Source organism: Pelodiscus sinensis, chromosome 14 (assembly GCF_052426305.1).
Source record: "Pelodiscus sinensis isolate ZL-2025 chromosome 14, ASM5242630v1, whole genome shotgun sequence".
Classification (NCBI taxonomy): Eukaryota; Metazoa; Chordata; order Testudines; family Trionychidae; genus Pelodiscus; species Pelodiscus sinensis.
This window is the reverse complement of record NC_143065.1, coordinates 33778778-33805059: the sequence shown is the minus strand read 5'-3', so window position 1 is coordinate 33805059 and position 26282 is coordinate 33778778. Positions and strand designations below refer to the sequence as shown.

The window sequence follows — 26282 nt, the reverse complement described above, 5'->3', positions numbered from 1 at the left end:
TAGCATACCCAGTCGGCAAGGGGAGCGAGGGCGGAGGAAGGAGGCCTGGAATATGCAGCACTCTGTCAGTCCCCCAGGCTGTGTCTAGACTACATGCCTCTGTCGTCAGAGGCATGTAGATTAGACACATAGGCAAAGTCAAATGAAGCCGCGATTTAAATGATCACGGCTTAATTTACATTTACATGGCTGCCGCGCTGAGCCAACAAACAGCTGATCGGCTGTTTGTCCGCTCAGCGCGCTAGTCTGGACGCTCCCCTGCCGACATCAAAGCCCTTTGTCGGCAGCCCCGTTATTCCTCATGGGACGAGGTTTACCGGGACTGACGACAAAGGGCTTTGATGTCGGCAGGGGAGCGTCCAGACTAGCGCGCTGAGCGGACAAACAGCCGATCAGCTGTTTGTAGGCTAGACGCGGCAGCCATGTAAATTTAAATGAAGCCGCGATCATTTAAATCGCGGCTTCATTTGACTTTGCCAAAACAACAAATCTACATGGCTCCGTCGACGGAGCCATGTAGTTTAGACGTACCCCCAGTAAGAGAAAAGGCTCTCGCTGGCCCCGTTGCCTGGCTCAGAGTCTGGGGGATCCTATCCCTGGGTCCCTGTGAGTTTTGTGATCGTGAGGAGCAGCCCTGCTGTATGAGAGGCCAGGCCTCTCTGACCCGGCACTACCTGATCACGAAGTTATGAGCGTCAATCTCCTTCCCACAGCCGCTGTTCAGCAGGATCCCCGAGTTGCCCACGATGGCGCAGGTCCGGAAGTGCTTGCCCTTCAGGGGCGAGGTCCTTGGCAGCAGCTCGTACAGGTTCTGTGAGACGTTCATGGTGCTGTCCCTGTCAAAGACATAGTGGATGACGTCCCCGGGCTTCAGGGTCCCCTTCAGCACCGAGATATCCTTCTCGGCATCCAGGAACTTCAAGATCTGTTTCCTTGGGAAAGAACGAAAACAGGCATTAAGGAAAGCTTGCGGCCTGGCCTCCAACTGCAAAGCATCCTCCTCCTGCCTGTCTATGCTCCACAGCAAGGCTGAAAGCCTTCAAGAGCCACTATGACTTCTGTATTCCATCTGCTAACCCACGAGTAGGATCAAACATCTCCCCTCCTTCATATGAGCATCTCCCATGCCCCCCTTTCCACCGGAGCAGGTCCTCAAGCTCCCATCACTTCCAGTTCTGCTCTCAACCAGCAGGAGCCGCCGCGTTGACCCACAAGGCAACAGATTTCCTTCCCTCCAGGAGTGGCTGATTGTGATGCCTCTGCAGGGCCCTCTAGCCCCTGCTTGTCTCCGCCAGTGGAGGCTCAAGCCTTGCAGCTCTGTTAGCGTGAGGCCACCGGGCTGAGCTGGGAATTCGTTTCCAAGCGATCGCTTGTGGATATGAATGCTGGCCCAGCAGGAGATAAACATTTTATTTCTCTCTTGACTTCTGTAGATGATATACAGAGGCAATTTGCCAGTTTGCACTGGAGAGGACCAAATCTGTCTCTTGTCCGATAGGTAATTACCAGTACCTGATCTTCAAAGCGAGTGTCTGGTTGTGTCTCCATCTGAATGAAGCTGGTGTAATGTTGTGCTTAATGCTTTCATTACTTCTGTCAACAACAGCTGGAGATGAAGAGCCATTTATTACTACTTCAGCTCTAGAGAAAAGAGAGACAGAAGGGGAGGGGGGAGATGCGATCTGTTAGCATCCCAATGGCATCTCTAATCGCTCTGAGGTGGCTGGGATTCAAACTTCTTCAGAAAAACAAAATTGCAGTTATTACCTGAGCAGGGAAGGAAAGCCTATTTATTTTCTGCTACACACACATATGGGCACAAATTTACACACACACAGACATAAACGCAGATAGACTTACACAAATGATAGACAGAGTCACAGACATGTGCATACACGGACAGACTGCCACACACTCAGGCTCAACAGGCAGACACACTTAAGGCTACGTCTGGACTGCAATCTTTTCCCGGAAGAGGAAATGCAAATGAAGTGCTCATTAGCATTTCCTGCACTCTCATTTGCATATCCTCTTCCGATCCTTTTTGTGGAAGAAGTTTTTGTGCAAGAGCCTGTAAACCTCATTTTTTGAGGAACAAGGGTTCTTGCGCAAAAGGGGTTTTTTTGCGCAAAAAAGCCCCATGTACACAGGGATTTTTTGCACAAAAACCTCTTCCGCAAAAAGGATCGGAAAAAGATATGCAAATAAGAGCACGAGAAATGCTAATGAGTGCTTCATTTGCATTTCCTCTTCCGGAAAAAGATTGCAGTCTAGACATAGCAAGATACACACCCACAGACACCCACACAAACAAAACACAGAGAGAATCTCTTAGCCACAGATACAGGTTCACACACACAGAGGTTCTAGACACTGACAGCAAATGCAGTCTGGATCACAGATGATGACACAACCAGCTACAAACCCAAACGCACTTCTCACAAAAGACAGATCTACCTATTATGCTGGATTAAACCCACCTCGTAACAAAGTGACCTTTATGTTAGCTCAGTGCGTGAAATTAATTTAGTTGAAATGTTGGGCAGTGCATGCTGGATTTGGTACTCCGGGTCGAACCTGTACACTCTCTGGTCTGGCAACATCAGTGGTCCAGCATGATTTGAGTTAACTGGTTGTCGACTTATCATGGGTGTGGCCAAGTTTCCTGTGGTCCCACAAAGTTTGCTTATAGCCACCAGTCCTGGCTCTCAGTGTTCTGTGCTGTTATTTAGCCTAAGTTACCCCTAAATGTCTTCGAAGGCTACATGTACGCAGTGGTCCTATTTCAGGATATCACTGGTATTCCAAAATAGCTATTCTGCATCTTAAGTGGAAGCCCATTATATCAAAAGATAACAGGCTCACTATTCCTACGGCCCCGTAAACCTCATTGCATGAGGGATAACAGACATTTTGGAATAGCACCTTATTTCGAAATTTGGCACTGTGTGGACAGCACCAAATTTTGAAAAAAGCTATTTCAAAACAACATTGAAATAAGCTATTTCGAGGTAAGGGTGCTGTGTAAACGCACCCTAAGAGCCCATAAGCAGTGAAAGTGTTGGTAATGCTGCTAGACAATATTGATCGCCCGGGGACTGGCAAATTCTCTGGTTCAGCACTGCTCAGATTCGGAGGGTGTCAGACTAGAGAGATTCAACCAGTACTGCCAAACGCCCCATTACAAACGGCAGGGCTCTTAGGTCACTTTTCTTCCCTTCAGAGGAGAACAATGGGATTTCAGTGCATTCATTCTGCACAAGGGGCACAGGCATTGGGGAATGACTGGTCAGGGAGGACCAGAGAGTAGTCATGTGCCCAGCTACCACTCTGGACATGATCATTCTGAGACCCTGAATTTAACCAGAAAAACAATCAAGGCCCCAACATTTCAATTCACTTTGCATCCAGTGGCATAACTGGCGGGAGGCTCTGCATACTTTGTCTGTGAGCTTCTCTCCAAAAAGAAGAACCGAGAGGCTCACCAGGAAGCACAGCATGTGTGTGCAGCCCAGAAAAACCCTTCACCCTTCAGAGTATGCTAAAAAATTCATAGCCATTGTGTTTGATGCCAGCTAAGCGGAATGTCCCTCCTTAGTACAAGGGGCCTCTTTTAGCCAGCAGAGAGTCAGCAAATAAAGAGATCTACACCAAGCAGGTCAACACCCCAGCGGGAGAGAGGCATGGAGTGCAAATAGAAAGGGATGCTTTTGATCGCACCAGGTAAAACTGTCCTGATAGTGAGCTCTGGCAGCTGCAGCCTCATGACATAAGGCCACGTCCATTCACGATGATGCAATGTGGGGTACAGCAGTGCGGTGTCATAAGAACATAAAAACATAAGACCGGCCATATTGGGTCAAACCAATGGTCCGTCCAGCCCAGTATCCTGTCTACTGACAGTGGCCAATACCAGATGCCCCTGGGGGTATGTCTACACTACCCCCCTAGTTCGAACTAGGGGGGTAATGTATGCATACCGAACTTGCTAATGAAGCACGGGATTTGAATTCCCCGGGCTGCATTAGCATAAAGCCGGCGCCGCCATTTTTAAAAGCCGGCTTGTTCGAACCCCGTGCTGCGCGGCTACACGCGGCACGGGCTAGATAGTTCGAACTATGTAGTTATTCCGAACTATCTGTACGCCTCGTGGAACGTGGCGGCGCTGGCTTTATGCTAATGAAGCCCGGGAAATTCAAATCCCGGGCTTCATTAGCAAGTGCGGTATGCATACATTACCCTCCTAGTTCGAACTAGGAGGGTAGTGTAGACATACCCTAAGTCGGAACTGGCGTCCAGATTCAGCCGCTGCTGAAACTGACCAGCGGCTGACTACAGGAAGCCCGAGGCAGAGTTGCTCTGCCCTGGGCTTCCTGGAATCAGCCACTGATCAGTTTCAACAGCGGCTGAATTTGGACGCCTGGGACAGAGCAGCTGGGGCGCTGCCGGGTAGGTCCCCGCAGCGCCGCAACTTAGCACTGCAGGGACCAACCCGGCAGCACCCCAGCTGCTCTACCCCAGGTGTCCCCAAGTCAGCCGCTGCTGAAACTGAGCAACTCTGCCTCGGACTTCCTGTAGTCAGCCGCTGGTCAGTTTCAGTAACGGCTGACTTGGGGACGCCTGGGGCAGAGCAGCTGGGGTGCTGCCGGGTTGGTCCAGTAGCGCCAAGGAGCGGCGCTGCGGGACCAACCCGGCAGCGCCCCAGCTGCTCTACCCCAGGCGTCGTCGGGGAGAAAAGCCTGGTCTGCTGGGGGAGGGGCGCACTAGCTGCTCCCCCCTACCCCAGCAGACCAGGGAGACGCGGGTGGCGGGACCACCGAGACGCGCCGCGGTCCAGCCCACATCCTCCGCGTCTTTGCTCCGTGTCTCCTTGGTCTGCTGGGGGGGGACACGGAGCAAAACCGCGGAGCACCCGGGCAGCGGGACAGCCAAAACGCGCCGCTGCTGTCCCGCTGCCCGTGTGCTCTGCGGCTTTGCTCCGCATCTCCCTGGTCTGCTGGGGGGAGGTCTCCCCCCAGCAGACCAGGGAGACGGGGAGCAAAGCCTTGGAGGATGCCGGCAGTGAGATAGCCACGGCGCATCTGGGCTGTCCTGCTGCCCGCGTGCTCTGCAGCTTTGCTCCGCGTCTCCCTGGTCTGCTGGTGGAGTTCCCCCCCAGCAGACCAGGGAGACATGGAGCAGCTTTTCTCACCCTGGAGGACAATGGCGGCTGGACCGCGGCGCATCTGGGTGTCCCGCCGCTCGTGTCCTCCGGGGCGAGAAAAGCCCCGTTCGTAACTGCGGATCCGGCATAAGTCGGATCCGCGTAACTCGGGGACTGTCTGTAGTTGGGATTATTTTTTCCAATATGCAGTACTTTACATTTCTCTACATTCAATTTCATCAATGTCATAGTGTGATTCCTTTCCTCCTGAAATGCTGGCTGTCCTGGGCAGGTCGCCTTGGCAATTTACTGCCAGTTGAAAGGAGGTCTCTTTGCTTCAGGTACAGATGGGGAATGATTGACAGGAGATCTCAGGCACATGTGAGGGTATTTAGGACTTATGCTACTTAATATTTAGAGAGGGAAGCTGAATATATTTCTAGGTGCTAGTTACCACTGTGTGTGTTTATACAAAATAGCAAAGTATGATCTGTGGAGACTGCCAATAAGGATAATTACCAATCTCGCACTTCGCCACATAATCTGATCTCCTGCAAGGCAAATTTAGAAAATGCAAAAAAATGCAGCCACGTGGAGAAAACCCTTGTAGCAATCACTGTGATTTTGTTGTGCGTGACGGTTTTTGTATTTTGATGATGTTTGTGGCATCACCATGTCACAGTGTGATGCAATGACACAAAGTGTCACTGACTGACATCACTAAGCTACCCAATTATGGCTCATAACAATGTTGTGATGACATGGGCTGATCTTGCAAATGACCTAAAAGGAGGTCCCAAATACCATTAAATGTCCATAATGCCACAGAATGACTGTGATTTGTGATGTCTCTGTGTCACCGAGGCTATGTACACCCAGCGGCATTATTTCGAGCTAGAGGACTTCTTACTCTGACTCCTGTAACCCTCATTGTACGAGGAGTAAGTGAATTTGGAAGAAGAGTGCTCTTCCTCATACTTCCGGCTCTGTACACAGCACCAAAAGCTGAACTAAGCTATTTCAATTCAAGCTACGCAATTAACATAGCTCAAGTTGCGTAGCTTAGTTCAACTTTAGCTCTGCTGTGTAGACATACCCTGAGTGGCATTATGATGCAACAGAATGATGGGCATAGGAAGACATCCTTTTTTAAATACCTCAGTGGAAAATTGCAAAGGTGGCAACTTTTCCTCTGACTTAGTTTGTACAATAAATGATTCTCTTCCATATCCTCAGCCACTGCAATTGGCAGATCCCGGGTCATTTGCAAATAATTATTGCATTAAAAGAGAGGGAGAATGATTAAGAAAATGCAAAGCAGAAGTGGAAAGAACCAGATACATTTGCTAAATAAGAAGAGTACCATCCAGCAAAGAAGATTAATAGCTGCCTTACAGCAAAAACAAATGAACACAAAATCTAATTTACAAACCTATTAGATTTGCTATGTAAGCTGTTCACAGCTGATCTGATTGTACCTCTGCCGCCAGAATTCCTGCAAGACAAAGGAAATGCATTATTTATAAACCCAGCTCCTCTTTGCAAAGCATTGTTCAACAGTCAAGAGAACCCCAGTCCGGAGAGTTTCAAACAGAGAAGCTGCAACAAACACTCATATTCCCCACAATCCAAATGGCAACATTCCACGATGGGGAAAGGGTTTCATGCCTTCCTTGATTAGCAATACCAAATTATGACTAAATGAAAAGTGGGGAGCAACGCCCTTCTAGTAGCCCAAAGGATCCCTTAAAAGTAATTTTCATTGATGATTTCAAAGGGGCACAGGCTTTTAGTCATGGGCCTGATCCTGTCATCCTGACAAGCTGCACTTGGAGCAAGGCAAGGGATAAGCAGTATAACAAACCACCTTTATGCTACCCTGATCCTAAGGCAGACTATGGGGCAGTCCAGCCCTATTCTCAGCATGTTCCTCTAACTTACATTTGACTGCCACAATATGGTGGCTGCAGATCAGTAGGAGCAAGGACTCCCTGGCCACACCAATGTTCCCTCTAATCTTTTCCATCCACATGTGAATGTTTTTTCCATCCATGTACAGAATAATTTTTTTATGTGCACCAAAGCATGCGCGAATGTTCACCACCAGGAGAAACAAAAAGCTTAGCTGTGGGAGCTCTGCTAATCAGCTGGGCGGCACTGGAATCTCTCCTAAGTGATCGCACAAGTGCTCAGCTTACAGGGAATACTAGGTCACACCATTTTTTGCCTGGCCATACTCATATATCAATGACCAGAAGTGGGACTGGCATAGGAGCTAAATTTCCAGCCCATGGTCATGTGTTCTTAAAAAAATGACAACTGCAGATGGGCTGGAATCCCAGATCGAAAATGCTGCCTGCAGAGCAAATTTGGATCAGAATCCTAATCTGAACATCACAGCTTGGGCCCATCTCCAAACAGGACTGTTCCTCTGTAGCTGCCCTTTTCACCTGAGGATCTCATCTCACGTGATGTGATCCCAAATTTATAGGTGGGATCCAGCATCTGAGAATGTACCATGGAGTCCTCCTTCTTCCCATCCTATCCTGTACCTAGAATGTTGTCAGTGTGAGAAAGAGGAAAGATTAGTTTAACGGAGAGGGTGCTTTTTGGGTTGGTTGTTTCTGTGGGTTCATACTCTGAGTTTCAACTTCATGCTGAAACAACCAAGAGCACTAGATTTTTGCATGGTCTCCACCGCTGACACACATGACTCCCAGAAATGGATTAACTCCCCAGATGGACAACCATCACATGGCAATGGACACAGGCCACACCTCAGCCTTTGAGAGTGGATCCCAAGGACCCACAGACTCTATTACAAGCCCTGGCTGGAGTAGACAGTCTGGTTCCAAGCTGGTCCTGATCATTTCTCTCCAACAAATTCCAGTTGAGTGATGGGTAACTGCTCTTTATTCTCCCCAGCCCTTACAGGTGGACTGTCTGAGCAGCCATCCTTTTCAATGTACAGAGGAGCCTTTAACAGAAATTGTCTGCCACCAGCATGCTGAGGAGATCCCTGGCCAGACTACAACTCCACTGACAATGTGCCACATAGTTTAGTCAGAGGGAAGACTGTGTTGAATTATGGGAGTGGTAGTCTGGCCAGAGAGCCCAGCCTATTCAACAGAAGAGTGCTATCAAGCAATCTGAATTTCAGTGCCCATGAGGCAGCATGCCACAATAGAGAAATGCAATTTAATGGACTCAAAATAAATACATTAATGTTCAAACAGACATGAAAGGAAATATTGCATGATAGTTTTCCCAATGGACAATTTTTTTCAGCAAAATCAAAATTTGTCCTCAGAAAATTTTGATTTTTTTCCAAAACTACATTTTCCATCACAAAAATTCCCAACCATCTCTATTAATTATAACCTCACCCTCTATCACAGGTGTCTGGCACCCAGGTCATCAAAGTTGTGATGAATAGGAGAGATACTAGCCTTTTCTGGACATCCCAGCCATTCCGTTCACAAATTTGCCCATAAATGTTAAAACAATAGACAGTGGGTCCTAGAGAGTCTTCAGGAATGCGAGAGAAGCAGGAAGTGTTTACAGAAAGCTAGGAGAGCTAGTGGAAAGAGAGTGTGAATTTTGAATTGGAAGCAGTGATTTTCTTGTGCCAGTCTGTGTAACCAGCTCAGAGCTGGTAGACATGAATTAAGCCAGGGGGGCAGGCATAGAATCCAGTGACATCCATGCCTAGGGAAGGACTAAACCTTGGAACAACAGATATGTGAGTAGAACAGGGAATGTTTAGTCAGATACGATGGGGCTATTCTCTTTAATTTTGGATTTGTTGGATTGCTCTGTGCTGAGCCCATCTACTACCTCCCCCTTGTACACTGTCACTTTTAAACTGAACTGCAGGGAAGCAATTTTCTGAGCCTTCAATCTTTTTTCAATTGTTCTGTAATGTCTAGCAACTAAATAATGTTTTACCAAGCATGTTTTGTTTTGTTAATAAAAATCATCTTTTTAGGACCATGATCTGATTCCTGGGTCCTAGAATGTAGGGGGTTCATGTTCATGGGCCTAAAACGGCAAGGTCAGCTAGTAAGAGAATTACAGTTTTATTTCAAGATCTCTCCAGAGAGAGGGTTAAAGAGCTTGAGGGTACCCCACAGGAAGAAATTCCCAAAATGCATCTTCCTAGGCTCTCAAAGGGGGTTTTGCTTTTGTGTGATAGCTGTACCATCCAAGGTCAGAGATGTGACCATGGGAGTTTTTTTTAACTGAAACCTTTAGTAGCAGGGTATTTTAAAGCCTCTTGCAGGCCCCCATCTTCTGTACACCAAGTGCCAGAGTGGGTAACAGCCTTGACAGAAATAGTGCACAGCCAATACAACTCTGCTTGTCAACTCTGCTTGTCAAGAATACAATGTCTTCCTCCAGGACCCCAGGAAACTTCATGCTTCTCTCTCAAATGAGGACATGGCAAACAAGATCATCTTCTCCTCATGGCTTGTCTAGTCAGGCTAAGCCAAAAATCTCCATCCTGTCCAACAGACAGCAGCCCACCTCCTGGGCAAGACGTGGGGAACATATCAAACCAGCACAGTCTCCAGTGGCTTTCTGTGCTCAAGACTGGCACTAGATCAAGGTCCTGGTATTCATCTACCAAAGCCTTTGGAGAGTCAGAATGTGATACCACACCACAAACAGTCTCAATGAAATCATGGGGACTATTTGGTGCAGTCTATTATGGGCTGGACTAGGTTACCCAAGTTAAGCTTTGTCATTCATGATTTTGAGACCATTTTCCTTGCAAGACACAGAAACTTGATCTTCCTGAAGTCACACTCTTGCAAGCCGGAGGTAAGACGTTTCTGGAGTTGGCTCCTAAACTAATGCAACACTCTACCGGGGAAGGAGGAAAAAAACAGGACAAGTGTTTAATCTGCAGCATGCTGACTGCAAAGTGCACTCTTTCTCTAGCCTGACATTCTCTGGGAATTGGCCCCCCTGTTCCTACTGATGCTCCATGGGAGTGAGGCATGTAACTCTCAGATCCATTGGAATATGCCAGCTTTGAGTTTTGTGTCCTCTTAGTTTTATGTGCCCACTGTCTAGGCCAGGGTTATTCAACTTTGGAAGGCTTGGGGGGGCCACAATAATACTCACAGCACATGCCGAGGGCCGCAACTTAAGTGTGGTTGCATATACATGCAAATATATATGCAAATATATGCAAATAGCTTTTCACACTGGTGGTCATGAATACAAAGCGCTTCCCACAATGCCCTGGCACTGCTGGCACCTCCTCCCTGGGGGCTAGAAAGGCCAACACCCTGTACCCATCTGTTTCAGCCAGCTCGTCCATTTTCATCTTTCAATGCTCACTCCACCTGGGAGATGCCATTGTGGAGCGTGTTCCCAGTGGAGGCCATGTTCAAAGGATCCCACCCATGGGCCATGTGTTGAGTCCCGTATAAACCCAAACCTGTGCAAACAAACGTGCCGTGGGCCGCATTCCGCGTGTTGAGTAGCCCTGGTCTGGGCACTAGATGATTGTGAAGTGTAAGTACTACAGCTGCTCAGGATTTTAAAAAAATGTTTAGATTTTCAACTGGACATTTTTTTGGATGAAAAATTCCTTTGGGAGACCTGTGTGCTCCCATCCATCCCAGCTGTACCAGGCAGCCCCAAGAGGAGAAGCAATTGAGTTTGGAGTGAAAACTTGGGGAGCTGGGAGAAAGGTTCCTTATTTTATCTGAGCTGGAGCCTCACCCTCTCTTAATATCAAATCCTCTGAACAGCGTGTCTGGGGCATAGTGCTTTGGGGCATGCCAATTTCCTGCTTCCCACAGGATACTGCTTGTTATCCCACTGGTGGGATCCCTCCCGGAACGGCTTTTTTCATTCCTTTGACAAGTCTGAGAATCAATTGCTATTTCATCCTGTCAAGGGGGTGGCAGGGCAGATTCATTCACAAAGCTTATTGGCATTTATCAAGCATCCATTTTAATAGGGTTCACTGCAGGGTGCGAGAGCAGTCTAGATTAGTGTGCAATCTGCGAATCCTTTTCAATCACGCGTCCTTTGAAGAAGCCGTCCAAATGGGATTTGCGCTCCCTCACACTCTCTGAAATACAGATAGGGACTGGATTAAGGGCTTAGAAAGGGAAACACATTTCCCTACTGCCTGCATAAGTGGGTGCCCCAAATCTCTGTGACACTCAGGAAAAGAGAATCCTTAGGAATTAGAAGGCAGAGAAGACCCTGGTGGCTGGGGCTGTGTCCAACTGAGAAGGGGGAGATCTTGTCAGTGGAAGAATTCAGTGGAAGAATTCTTGCCACAGTCATGTGACAAGAGGGAGTGTGACATGTGATCCATGTTGGAGGATCACCGGGAGCCACTTGTGCAGAGTTCTCTTTCCGGTGCTCGCTCGTTGATGCCCTGACATGAGAATGATGCCAGGAGAAAAAACAAACGATGGCTCTGCCTGCACATATTCACTGTAAGTGCTTCCCCCCTTTCTCATCAGCATTTGTCAAGCTTTTCTCCGGCGGGAGGGCGGATTTAAAGCTCACAGTCCTGAGGGCGCGTGAAGTGCAGACAGGGAGAGCGCTGCAGGCATCCGAGCTCATCCAGGATTGGAGAGGCATCCTCCCATTTACATCGTTAGCCTGAGGGCCTCTAAACTAGTTCAGGCCACGGCTCTGACATAAGGGAACCACGGAGAGACTCGATGCCTAATGCCTCCAACCTGGTGGCATCTCAAAGGAGGGACAAGCTGTGGCCTGATGGAAGGTGTTCAGGCAAATGTTTCATTTCCCCAGCGGACACACCGAGCAGATACCCCACTTGAAGGCATCTGCAGTGCTGCTCATGGTTACTGCAGCAGGCACACAGCTGGCAGGGAGGATTCTGGGCTGCATTCTCTTGACCTGGGTGGGCAGCTGAATTGCTGCTTGTGGTGGCCGTGACAGGTCCTGAGCGGATTAGTCGTCACCATCACCTGCAGCCACAGGTGTTGTCCACTGGCTTGGCATGACATCAGGCTTCATGGACCAATGGCGTGAGCTGATTGGGGAATCCTCCAGTGAATAAATACTAAAAATACAGTTGGGTCTGCCCCTTTTCCTCTTTGCAGTCTACCACGTGGAGACTTTCCCCACATCTCCTCTCAGTGCATAGTGAAAGGCATCATGCAGTGAGAACATGGTCTGCAGGGCTGCTTGTCTCCTCCTGGCTGGATCACTGGGCAGCTGGCCGATGGTGACCGTCCGAGCAGATCTATGGTTTAGACATTGTGATCCTGACCAACAGAAGATTTTCCCAGGTTTGTCCTGCTCACAGAGAACACAGGCAGGGCAATACCCTATGGCCACACCACTGCTTTGGCCTGCAAGGAGGAAAACACTAAAAGGTCCTAGCAGGGGCTGTCCCTACTAGTGCTGGTGCCCTATGCAGCCGAACACTGGCACCCCCTCCATGTGGGGTGCAGCCACTCCACAGGGGTTGTAGGGGCAGGGGGGAGAAGGTTACCCACTATTCCAGACTGGATGGAGCAGATGCCATTTGCTACACTGGTCTGGGAGAGTTGGCAACCTTGGAAGCAGGGCAGGGCAGGAGGCTCACCTGCAGCCTCAGGAGAGCAGGCGGGAGGCGTGAGCAGCACGAGCGTGGACTGGAGGACTCAGGAAAAGTAGCGGGTGGCCATACAGCTGGCTAGAGAGAAGAGATGCTTTGATGGACAACCACGGCTTCTCCCCAGCCACCTGCTGCGGGGCTGCCTACTGCTCCTCTGGAGTCCTTCAGCCTGCGCTGTGCTGCTTGCTGCCGCCTGATGAGTGGGGGCTGGGCACAGCCCATGTCGCGGGGGGTGAGGGAGGGCAAGTTGGGAATGGAGCTGGCCACCAGAGCCCTTACACAGCACCCAAATGAATAGGGCACCATGAAATCTGAGGCAATTTGTTGCCCTAAATTTCATAGTGCCCCCTGTGTCTGCATGATTTGTGTATTGGTAAGGACGGCCTTGGGTGCTAGGGAGAAAAGAAACAAGCAAAAAAGTCAATTCATTTTACTCTAGTTCAGTTGATCCAGTTACATCTCTCAGCTTCATATGGTAAACAATAACCACTATTCAAGTTATACAGAAAGACATTGATTTAGAAAACTTCCTAACGCTGCCTGGCTGTATTCTCTTATTAAAATAGATGTTCTCAGTGTGAGCTTACTGTCTGCCCCACAGCATGCTAACCTGCTTCCCGATTCTACTCACATAGTAGCCTCGATATACAGTAACTCTGTGTCATGGATGAGCATCCCAGATCCTTTTCTTTTTGCCTGGAGGTGATGGCGCTGAATTTGGACTATGGAAGGTGTCATACTGGCCAAGCAGCATTGTATAGGAATGTAAGGTGTTGTGATTCATGTGTCACAGGATGGGGAGAAACAATTGCCCCAGAGTTCAGGCTCTTGAGTTGAATGAATCATTTACAATGAATCATTTATTTGAAGAATTTTCTGTTCACAACTTGTCTGTGACCAGCCTGCAATTTTTCTCAAGTGCACTTTTTTTTTTTCTGAAATGATTTGCTCCCTCTTTTTGGGACCTGTTGTTAGTCTGTAGTGTATTCACAAACCATGTGTTGTGAGTTTTGGATATGCACGTTCCAAACGGCTTTGATTGGACAACTAAGTCATGTGGGACTACAGAGACAGGTGTTCTAGGACAGATTCTCAGGATTACACATTCAAAATGTGTTTTCCATGGAGATACTCCAATATCCACTTAAAAGTCACAGTTGCCACAAACATCCTTGCCAGTCAGCTCATTCAGTAGAATATTCATGGAAAATGCACACAAAAAAAGAAGGGGCACAGTAAAAAATCTCGCTGATCATTTCTGCAATAATCACCTAGTTCTCGTGCATGGGTTCCCAAACTGGGGGTGTGTGCCCCCCGGGGGGGCATGAAGAAATTCTAGAGGGGGCATGAGGCGACCCAGCCACATATACCCCCGTCAATCCCACCCCAAGTTTTGCTGCTATTTTTTTGGGAGGGGGGACATGAGAGTTTCTCAAAAATCAGAAAGGGGGGCATGATGCCGAAAAGTTTGAGAACCACTGTTCTACTGGATCAATAGCTGGTTCTGCCATAGACTTCCTGAGTGACCTTGGGCAAGTCATTTTAGTGCCATGCTTCAGTTTTTTCCCTTTGTGAAATGGAGACAATAATAGTTACATAGCCTATGAATGTGGGGGGATTGTTAAACTAAATTCAAACCCAGAAAACAGGCTCTATCAAGATACAGTGTATCATGGTTATAACTGATGATCTCAAATACTGATTCATTAAGTCCACTACCCTCCTTTGAACCAAGTACTTTTGATGATCTCCATGTTACAGGTAGAGCAGGGAAGGTAAGTGACTGGGCCATGGTCAACCAAGAAAATGGTGTTAAAAGTGGGAACAGAAACTTTCACACAAACACATTATACGCACAAACACTCAGGGTACGTCTACCCAGCAGCGATATTTCAGAATAACATCAAGAGTTATTCCGAAATAACTGCAAGACTCTACACAGCTAGCCCATTATTTCAAAATAATTTTGAAATAAAAAGAAGCTTATTTCGGCATTTGTAAACCTCATTCCATTAGGAATAACGCCTCTTCTGAAATAGTTATTTTGCAATAGCTGTAGTGTGGACGCTCCACTGCTGCTATTTTGAAATAGCGCCTCCCCAGGCCATTCAAAATAATTTCTCCCCACTGCTTTCTGGGGCTCTAAATTGAGGTAGTGCGTCCACATTTGGGGAGCCTGCCTCGGACTGATTTCCAGGCTTCCCTGTAGTATAGATGCACTATTTCGAAATATGATATTTTGGAATATTTCTTTTGGAATAGCTTATTCTGAAATAATCGTGCAGTGTAGACGTAGCCTCAGGCACAGATTTACAGAGAGACATAAACTCACATACCAACAGGCTACAGCTACACTGCCGGGTTTTTTTCAGAAGAAGATATGCAAATTGCACTCGCATTTGCATATCTTTGTCTGATTCTTTTTGTGGAAAAGGTTTTGCCGATATTTGGACCCATGTAGACGGGGACAAATGTCAGAAAAGAACCCTCTTTTGCAAGCCCCTTAATTCCTCATAAATCGAAGTTTACAGGGTCATGCAAAAGAGGTTTTTTTTCCCAACATTTGGCCCCGTCTACATGGGGACAAATATCAGCAAAACCTCTGCCACAAAAAGAATCGGAAGACAATATGCAAATGCGAGCATGATTTGCATATCTTCTTCCGAAAAAACCCAGCAGTGTAGCTGTAGCCACACACAGAAACTTTCAGGCAAACACCCAAACACACGCTCACACACACACACACAGACTGAACAAGTAGACACACAGATATGCCTACGTGCATACTCACAAACAGAAAACACATAAGTTCTCACAGAGAATTAGACAAATACAGGAACAGATTCAGTCCTGCTCACAGATGCTAACACAACCAGATATCACCCTCCCCTGCAACATACCCCATCACAAATGACAGGTCAGAGCCACCTGTTTGAATGGATTGAATCCACATCAGAAAGAAGTGACATTTCCGCTATCCCAGCGAGATAAATGAATTTAGTTGAGATGCTGGGCACTTGCATGCAGGAATTGATTAGTGGCAACTGTCCCATTAGGAACAGCAGGATTCTTTGGGAACTTTTCTTCCATTCAGAGGAGAACAATGGGATTCCATTGCATTCACTCTGTGCTAAGAAGGCGAATGACTGTTTGGGGAAGACCAGAGAGTAATCAGGTAACCAGGCGCTACAGCTCTAGAGATGATCATTGTGAGACCCCGAGATTAATCAATGAACCAGCAATGCAATGGAGGCCACAGAGCAGGGTGCAGAACAATCATCCCGTTTCATGGGATTTCCAGATTTTGAAAGTGAGCTGGAAGGAAACCAGGCAGGCAGGAGAGTTTTGACTGAAATCAAGCCATCATGTGCCAGGATGTCTCTTTATACATTGGACAAACCAGACAGTCTCTGCACCAAAGGATAAATGGGCATAAATCAGACATCAAGAATGGTATCAGGAACACTTTAACCTCTCTGGACATTCAGTAATGGATTTAACAGTAGCCATCCTGTTATCAAAAACAAAAAACACACTTCAAAACCAGACTACAAAGAGATACAGTAGAGCTGCAATTCATTTGCAAATTTAATACAATCAAATTAGGACTGAATAAGGATTTAGTTTGGTTATCTCACTGCAAAAGCAATTTCCCCTCTCTTGATATTCACACCACTCTGACTGATATCCACTCTGACTGAATTGTTTTTTTTAACAGGGTCCTACACTTGATAAGTAACTCCCTTCTTTTGTTATACTAGGACTTATATTATATATCTCCCTACCTAAACCATAGGACTCCTTGTTGCTTTTGCTGACTAACACGGCTACCTTTCCCAGACTCATCACTGCACAGTCTTTTGATATTGACGGATTGGCTAATTCCCACAAAAAATGTTTCACTGCTGTTTTCTGATTAGCTGTAGGGTTAGCTTATGGCTTGGCCCTTGACAGAGATAAGAGCCAACTGTCAGATTGGGTTCTGAGTTATGGAATCCTCATCCACACCCCCAAAATGTGTAGATGCTTGGATCTGTGATTTTGCTTTGGGACAACGCCCACGTGTGGTGCTGTTTGGTGAAGGTTCAGTCTGAGTCCAGCAAGCTTGACTGTGGATGGTTTAGCTGGGCTTCAGTTTATACATGAACCTTTCACCTGGTCAGAGGATTCTGGGATGAAAATTAATTTAGTTTGTCCCCTGTTTTCCATTTGTGCATATCACAATACAGCACATTTGGCTCACAACTAGACGGGCTGTGGAACAACAGTGGGCGCTGTGTATGAGGAGTGAACAAATTGACAGAACAATGTGGGATGCAGGAATGGACTTGCAGCAGGCATCAGAAGTGAAGTGAGGTGCTCTGGCAGAATTGTGCCGGGCCTAGGACTGGGAGAGGGTCAGGCTGGCTAAGATGATTTGCAGAGGTGTGTGTGGGAAACGTGTTGGGTGCTGGCCTGCAGTGTGCCTGGAGCTCACTGCCCATCTTCATCCTACATTTCCGTAGGTACTAACCCGACTCACAAGTCAGAAAGAAAAATCTAATGTCAGGGGATCAGAGAGAGATTTTTGACCCCCAAGGTCAGATACTTATCAGATACTCTGATGCCACTCCTCCCAAAGCCCACAGACACATCCCTCTCAAGCATACCACATTTCACAATGCACAGTAAGGAGTCAGGACATGGCAAACTGTCTCTCTGACATGTCACTGCAGAGTGTGAAAAAGACCAGGCTTGAGAGGACATTGGAGTAGGGGCCATAAGAGCGACTTGTCAACTCCCACTTTCATGGCAAATGCGGTGCCTTCTTTTGGGACGAGGCTATTGTGACTGCACTGGGATGAGGGATCTGGCAATGTGTCTCAATGAGACATTTGAAATCTCACTTACAAATGTTTAAAATCTCACTTGTTCACATTGTCACAGCTTGGCAGCCTTGGTGTTAAAACCTTCCTAAATATCAGATGCTATTTTTAGGGCTGCGAGCTTAATTCCTCCTCATGTCATGAGGCTCAATTCTAGAGGCTGCGTCTGTGCTGAACATTTCAGGGAAATTCCCACACCCTGGCTTTAGGACTGATGCGACTCCAACTGGACTAGCAAGTGCTGGTGGAGACGAGCCCATGGTGAGGTCTAGAGCAGATCTAGAAAATACAGTGGTGAAAATGCTGAATGATGATGCAACAATTCCCAGCTTAGCTTGTACCAATGGAGATACACTGGTGGTTGACCAATGGTGGGAGAATGTCCCACAACTGTCCATGCAGACGTGGCTGTGCCATTCAGGTACTGACTTCAGTGGAGCCACTCACAGTCTACAGCAGTGTTAATGAGAGCAGAAATTCACCCTTGTTTTTCTGCCTTCTCACAAATAAGGGTTTGTCTCGTTGCAAGAGTAACCTGAAGACACAGGAAGTGAGACCCCCCCCACCACGCATAGTGCCTGAGAGAGGAAAAGCAAATGACATCCAAGTGCTGACAGGGGGAAATCAGTGAAGAATCAGTGTGAATGGAACAAATTAATTCAAAGGAAGACTGAAAGAATTGGGCTTGTTTAGTTTGGAAAAGAGAAGATTGAGAGGGGACATGATAGCAGTTTTCAGGTGTCTAAAAGGGTATCCTGGAAAACCCACACAGTGTAGACATAGCCTGATATAGAAACCACAACTGAGAGCGCCTGGAAGACTCTAAGCAATGAGTGCTCCTTGGACCACAGTGAGAGAACTTCTGAGCCAGAAATGTTAAAAATCCAACACATCAGGTTGCCACTCCAGACTTGTTGTCAACACAGTCAAGTGAAAGCAACGAGCATTCAGCCATCGCAACTTTTTGACCCCCCCCCAAGCTACCCCTGGTTGCTTCTGCTGCCCTAGAACTGCAAACAGAGAGCAAAAGTGAAGGCAAAGCACTCTGTGGCCATAGGGCCAAAAGAGTAGCGGTCAAAAGAGGGAGCAGAGCTGGTAAGGGATGGTGAAATCTACACCACTCAAAGGGCAAGGTGCCACTGCGTTTGGCAGCTGTGACAGCTTCCAGAAGCTGGACCAGAGCAGGTTTATAATAATCCAGCCAGGAGGCATGGCTGGGGGAGGCCAGCTTTGTGCCAGAGAGGAACGACCACTTTCTGGAAAAGCCACTACAGGCTACTGTTATGCTGTGCATAACAGTATGTGAAGGATTCAATGGGACTTTAAATCACACTAGCCAAGGGTGATGTGCTATCGCCAGGTTTCTAGGCTGGCCAAAAATCACTGTCGGTACCATTCATTGGAAAGAGCAGCATGTGTTTTCTCCAGGCCTGAGCCTGAGAGGCATGCGGTCTGCGCCAGCAGAGACGGGGTTCATACATATTAAGCACCACTCAGTGTCACACGCGCACCACGATGGCTTATTGCTGAAGTCCCCTGGTGACAGCAAGGGCATGGGCTCCCTTAAGGGCAGTGATGGGTAATCAGGGCAGGGAGGGATCTTGCTAGGAGACGCTGTCCTTTTATACTTCCCAAAGAGAACCACATGTTTACTCTTGGAACTGACCATAATCATTCCACCAGTCGCCGCATCCTTTGTCTCTCCCTGCAGCGAGAGGCAGAGGGGCAGGGTGATTATTTCCCACTAGTGCACAGGAAAACAGCCATGCTTTTCTCACAGTCCTCCCATGGTGTATTCCAGAGGGAAGCCTTACAAGAGACCTGTGCTCTGAGTATTTCAGGGGAAACATAGGGCTCAGCACAGAGGGACCTGCAGAAAGGAAGTTGCCACAAGATTAAAGCTCCAGACATGGCCTGGAATCAGGCAAGTGTTTGAAAACTAATCATTCAAAAATGCCAGTGATCCATAAACAGGCCAGCCGAAGGGCGGTGGAGGGAAAAAGGGGGCAATTGCCCCCTGGCTCTTTAAATCACCGCCGGAGCATCGCACAGCATGCGGTGGGCATCACTAAGGACTGACATGGGCGGTGTACTCTGGGCAGTGATGAGGGTTGGCTTCCTTTGCTCCAACCTTCTGGGAGCATAGATCTAGCCCCCTCCTTGGCAGAGGCCAGGCAAGTCTGTCAGCCCCCCTGTTCATGAAGGCAACATACCAAAGAAAGCTAAGAACATAAGAACGGCCATACTGGGTCAGACAAAGGTCCATCCAGCCCAGTACCCTGTCTGCCAACAGTGGCCAATGCCAGACGTCCCAGAGGGAGTGAATCAAACAGGCAATGATCAAGTGATCTCCCTCCTGCCATTCATCTCCACCCTCTGACAAGCAGAGGCTAGGGACACCATTTCTTACCCATACTGGCTAATAGCCATTTATGGACGTAACCTCCATGAATTTATTTAGCTCTCTTTTAAACCCTGTTATAGTCCTAGCCTTCTCAACCTCCTCAGGCAAGGAGTTCCACAGGTTGACTGTGCGCTGTGCGAAGAAGAACTTCCTTTTATTTGTTTTAAACCAGCTGCCCATTAGTTTTGGTGTCCTCTAGTTCTTCTATTATGGGAACAAGTAAATAACTTTCCCTTATTCGCTTTCTCCATACCACTCATGATTTTATACACCTCTATCATATCCCCCCTTAGGGTAGGTCTACACTAGCCCCTAGTTCAATCTAGGGAGGCTGAGAGCGACCGAAATTGCAAATGAAGCGCGGGATTTAAATATCCCACGCTTCATTAGCATGTTATTGGCTAGTTGCCATTTTAGAAATTGACTAGCCCGAAGTAACTGCCCGCATCTACACGCGGAAGTGAAATGGGATTCCGAATTAAAACCCTTAAATCGAATTAGCTGTTATTCCTCCTGGAATGAGGTTTACCAGCTAATTCGATTTAAGGGCTTTAATTTGGAATCCTGTTTCACTGCTGCGTGTAGACGCAGGCAGTTACTTTGGGCTAGTCAATTTCTAAAATGGCAACAGGCCGGGAACATGTTAATGAAGCATGGGATATTTAAATCCCGCGCTTCATTTGCCATTTCGGTCGCCCTCTTTAGCCTCCCTAGATCGAACTAGGGGACTAGTGTAGACATACTCTAAGTCTCCTCTTTTCCAAGCTGAAAAGTCCCAGTCTCTTTAATCTCTCCTCATATGCGACCCATTCCAAACCCCTAATCATTTTAGTTGCCCTTCTCTGAACCTTTTCTAATGCCAGTATATATTTTTTTGAGATGAGGAGACCACATCTGTATGCAGTATTCCAGATGTGGGTGTTCCATGGACTTACATAAGGGTAATAAGATATTCTCTGTCTTATTCTCTATCCCTTTTTTAATGATTCCTAACATCCTGTTTGCTTTTTTGACTGCCACTGCACTCTGCATGGATGTCTTCAGAGAACTATCCACGATGACTCCAAGATCTCTTTCCTAATTAGTTGTAGCTAAATTAGCCCCTATCATATTAGATGTATACTTGGGGTTATTTTTCCCAATGTGCATTACTTTACATTTATCCACATTAAATTTCATTTGCCATTTTGTTGCCCAGTCACTTAGTTTGGTGAGATCTTTTTTAAGATCTTCATAGTCTGCTTTGGTCTTAACTACCTTGAGCAGTTTAGTATTGTCTGCAGATTTTGCCACCTCACTGTTTACCCCTTCCTCCAGATCATTTATGAATACGTTGAATAGGATTGGTCCTAGGACTGACCCTTGGGAAACACCACTAGTTATCCCTCTCCATTTTGAAAATTTACCATTTATTCCTACCCTTTGTTTCCTGTCTTTTAACCAGTTCTCAGTCCATGAAAGGATCTTCCCTCTTTTCCCATGACAACTTAATTTACGTAAGAGCCTTTGATGAGGGACCTTGTCAAAGGCTTTCTGGAAATCTAAGTATACTGTATCTACTGGATCCCCCTTGTCCACATGCTTGTTGACCCCTTCAAGAACTCTAATAGATTAGTAAGACATGATTTCCCTTTACAGAAACCATGTTGACTTTTGCCCAACAAATTACGTTCTTCTATGTTTCTGAAAATTTTATTCTTTACTATTGTTTCAACTAATTTGCCCAGTATGGACGTTAGACTTGCCAGTCTGTAATTGCCGGGATCACCTCTAGAGCCCTTTTTAAATATTGGCGTTACATTACCTATCTTCCAGTCGTTGGGTGCAGAAGCTGATTTAAAGGATAGGTTACAAACCATAGTTAATAGATCCGCAATTTCACATTTGAGTTCTTTCAGAACTCTGGGGTGAATGCCATCTGGTCCCAGTGACTTGTTACTGTTAAGTTTATCAATTAATTCCAAAACCTCCTCTAATGACACTTCAATATGTGACAAGTCCTCAGATTTGTCACCTACAAAGGACAGGTCAGGTTTGTGAATCTCCCTAACATCCTCAGCCGTGAAGACTGAAGCAAAGAATTCATTTAGTTTCTCCGCAATGACTTTATCGTCTTTAAGTGCTCCTTTTGTATCTCGATCGTCCAGGGGCCCCACTGGTTGTTTAGCAGGCTTCCTGCTTCTGATGTACTTAAACATTTTGTTACTATCTTTTGAGTTTTTGGCTAGCTGTTCTTCAGACTCCTTTTTGGCTTTTCTTATTACATTTTTACACTTAATTTGGCAGTGTTTATGCTCCTTTCTATTTACCCTCCTAGGATAAATGGACTTGTCTATCTACAAAATGGCACTTCTTTTACTAGACCAGTATAGAATGGAACGGAAAACACAGGTAGCAGAGATGAATTGCTTCTGTAAAATCCTGGGCATCTCCTTTTCGAGCACTGAAGAGGTCCACAACATCATCACCCAATGCGCTGAGTCATGTGAAAACCTCCTGACAACGGGGAAGTTGTGCAAGCTGAAGTGGTAATGTCATGTAACAAGGACTTCTGGCCTAGCCAAGATCCTCTTCCAAGTGCCAGAACAGAGGAAGAGGAGAAGGAGACAGAAGAAGAGTTGAATGGACAGCATGAAAGAGTGGACAGGATTGGACTTAGCGCAGACTGAAGCACTGACACGCAATTGTCGGGGTAAAGACAATTGTTCAGCAGCAATGGTGCTCCAATGACCAATGCAATTACGATGACAGTTTAAGTGGTGCAGCCGCCAGATACTGTGAACACAATCATACCAGTATAGGGGCCCTTTTGCCATGATAGCTTTATCCCCAAAAGGGAAAGTATTAAAACTCATTAAATAAACTATTTCTGCATCTACAGTAGGGGTTGAACCAATATAACTTGTTGGTACAAGTTACACCTCTAATGGACATAGGTATACTTCTACAAAAATGGTGCACAGCCCACATTGAAGAAAAAGAGGAAGGTGAGGGCTGAGGGTGGACTATGGCACTGGCAGTGAATAGCTCTTGAATGCTAATTCTGGCACTGACTCCTCCATTTTAACCTCTTTGCCTCAGTTTCCTCTCATCTGCAGAAGGGGGAGGGAACGCTATGCGGAGCAACAAGGATTGCTCGAGAACCAATCTAAATGACTGGTTTTCCCTGAAACCTCTGTCACACTTCAACAGCTACTGCCAGCCCTGCTCCTTAGCTCTAGCTCTTCACCTGTGATGCTAAGGACTTACTGTCCTTGGAAGTAGCCTGATTGTCACTTCACCAATTACTGTCAGACCCTTCACGTTGCATTAATGCGCATTGTATCCCTTCTTTCATTTCCTGGGATGCCTGAGACTTCCTAGCGTTGAAGGGTAAGCCCAGTGAATTGTTTCCCTCCCACATAAGCCATCTTCTTCTAGACAGGACACACAGCCCCAGAATTTTTAAAAAAACAGAATAAAAAAAGAGAAACATTTTTAAACCACATATAAAAGTGGGCAAACTGTCTTCCTTAAAATAACCAATGGGCATGTGGAAATCAAAGAAAGACACAAGGGGAATTAGTTGAGCCTGCCGTGATTCTTAGCTCTGGATGTTTACATGGAAGACTGCTTTCCTTTCAATAGGCCAAGAAAGCTGAACAAAGAGAAGGGAGTGGACCGTGAGCAGAGCAGGAGGCTGAAACAGTCTGGGAAGCTAGCAGACCTGAACTGGAAAGGTGGAAATGCAGATCTGGATGCAAACTGCACAGCTTTCTGCCATCTCTAATTTAGAGCAATTTTGCTCTGAAAGATACCCTAAAACATGGACGGGCAATAATTTTTGTTAGGGGGCCATGCCAAGATTTTGGAATGTGGTCAAGGGCCACACTCTTCCATGATATTAATGGAGGAGATGTGGGGTCGGGGATGGAGGTTGGGTGCAGAGGGGAGCTTGGGGTATGGGTTTGGAGTGCAGGAGGGAGACTGGAGTCTGGGGGGGGGGGGGGGAGTTTGGGTGGAGGAGGCAGTTGTGACCTAGGGCAGGGGACTGAAGTGCAGGGCTTTGGGATGTGACCTAGGATAGAAGGGGATTGTGATTTGGGACAGGAGATTGGGGTGCCAGATTGGGAAGGGGGTAAGGGTTCACGAGGGGGACAGAGGGCTTGGGTATGTTGAGTGGGGAGTGGGCAGAAGGTTGGGGCAGGGAGGGGCTGGGGTGCCAGAGCCAGGCTGTAGCCAGGAAACTTACCAGCCAGCAGCCAAACCAGCTTGCCTGCCTGCAGAGCTAAGGCTTGCAGAGCGTTAAACATTTCCCAGCCAGCCTGCCTGCCTGCTTGACCATGTGCTTCAGTGAATAACTGAGCTGAGGAGAGGGGGCGTGGTTCTTCTTGGCTGCCTGTTATTCAAGCAAGCACCTTGCATTGGCTGGTTTCTGGCCAAAAACCAGGCAATGGGATTGTGCTGGGGGTGGGGGCAACTCCTGAAGCTACCCCCTGCCCTCCAGTTTTGAAACAGAAATGGAGCCTGGCAGCTGCATGGTGCATGGGGCAAGCAAGGGAGCCTGCCTGCGGCTTTCCGCTGCCTCCACGGGCTGGATCCAGTGGCTTGTTGGGCCGGATCTGGCCTGTGGGCCGTATTTTACCCAGGCCTATCCTAGGAACTGTTGGAAAACTTTGAAACACTTTGTTTCTCTACACAGGGGCAAGGAACCTTTTCGGGGTTGGGGGCCGCTGGCCTACAGAAAAATGAGTCGGAAGCCACACACAAGTGAGAAGCAAAGAAGAAAAATCAATCCTCACTGACATGGCCCCCCACTGAGAAGGAGAAAGACTCTCCCCCCACATTCCCCTCCCACACCAGAGCCTAAGGAACCCAGGCTAGTAGATTCTATATGCTCCAGCCCCACAGGGGGACAGTGGGGTTACATCTACACTGCAGTGTTATTTCGGGATACCACAGGTATAGCTATCCCATGTCTTAACAGCAAGCTTCTTATTTTGAAATATAATGGGCTTGCTAGTCTGACATCCCTGTAAACCTCGTTCCATGAGAAGTAAGGGACGTTTCGAAATAGTGCTCTACTTCTAAATTAACTCGAAATAAGCTATGCAATTTGCATAGCCCAAATTGCATAGCTTATTTTGAGCTCTGGGTGTAGTGTAGATGCACCCTGGGAGAGCTGGAGCACCAGAGACTCAGGGACTGGATTCAGGCAAACCAGAGGCCACATCTGGCCCATGGGCCTTAGGTTCACCACCCCTGCTCTACACTGTCTTGCTTCTGTTTTGCACATTTGCAGCTACTTTCTCCTCTTCCTGTGCATTTAGAGTATGTCTTCTAAACACCTGTGGCTAGCCCCCATCAGTTAGTTTGGCCTTGCAGGGCTCGGGCTACGATGTTGTTTAATTGCTGTGTAGTGTTTTGGTCTCAGGCTATGCCTAGACTGCAGGCTTCCCGAGAGATCTTCCGAAAAAACTTCTTCCGAAAGAGAGTGTCTACACAGCAAAGCACATTGAAAAAGCGATCTGCTTTTTCAAAAGATAGCGTGCACATTAGATGGACGTTATCTCACATGTAAGCTGTGATTGCTATGGATGGAGTGGCCACCAGGGCTCCTGTGCGTTTTCCTCTTTGCTCTTCTTTCGAAAGAACTCCCTCTTCCCCGTCCACACACGCCTTTTTCCAAAAGAGCTGTTTTGCAAAAAAGGCTTGTTCCTTGTAGAAAGAGGTTTACCAATGTCGGCAAAACTCCTGTTCTTTCGATTTTCTTTCAAAATAACGCGATTGCAGAGTGGACGTGAGTGAAGTTTTTTTGGAAAAACGGTTGTTTTTCTGAAACCACTCTGCAGCGTAGACATGCCCTCAGACAGGAGCTTGGGCTCTGGGGCTCTCCATCCTCAGCTTTCAGTCACTGCCATCCTGGGTTGGATTTGAATCTACCGGGGGAAGACTCCACTGTCCATTCCAAAGCCCCTGTTCTCTTTTTAGAATTGCTTCCCAACAGGCTGCTTGTTATCCCCGAGGGGCTCACTTGAACCTGCCGCTTCCTTCTGTGTCTGAATTCAGACACAATCCCCCCCCTTTGAGGGCCTGCCCCTCTCTTGACAGCAACAAACTCATGCCACAGGCTGGGGATAAAGCTGTCACTAAACACGCATCCCCTTTTCATCCACTGTACAATAACAATGAGGGGCGTGGGGACGAAACCCAGGGAACCTCTAATGAAAACTACGGCAGACAAAAAGTCCCGGAGGTATAGCAGTGTTAGTCTGTAACTTTAAAAAC

The 26282-nt window shown here is 47.2% G+C and overlaps 1 protein-coding gene across 1 annotated transcript in view; it reads right to left on the bottom strand.

The window, feature by feature from the left end:
• ST8SIA2 (ST8 alpha-N-acetyl-neuraminide alpha-2,8-sialyltransferase 2) overlaps nt 1-26282 on the bottom strand; it is a 63419-nt gene that overhangs the window by 34078 nt on the left and 3059 nt on the right. The window contains exons 2-4 of the mRNA XM_075897018.2: nt 6576-6638; nt 1513-1641; nt 675-932 (exon numbers count right to left, since the gene is read on the bottom strand). Coding sequence (XP_075753133.1) covers nt 675-932; nt 1513-1641; nt 6576-6638 — 450 coding nt within the window. The remainder of the gene's footprint in view (nt 1-674; nt 933-1512; nt 1642-6575; nt 6639-26282) is intronic.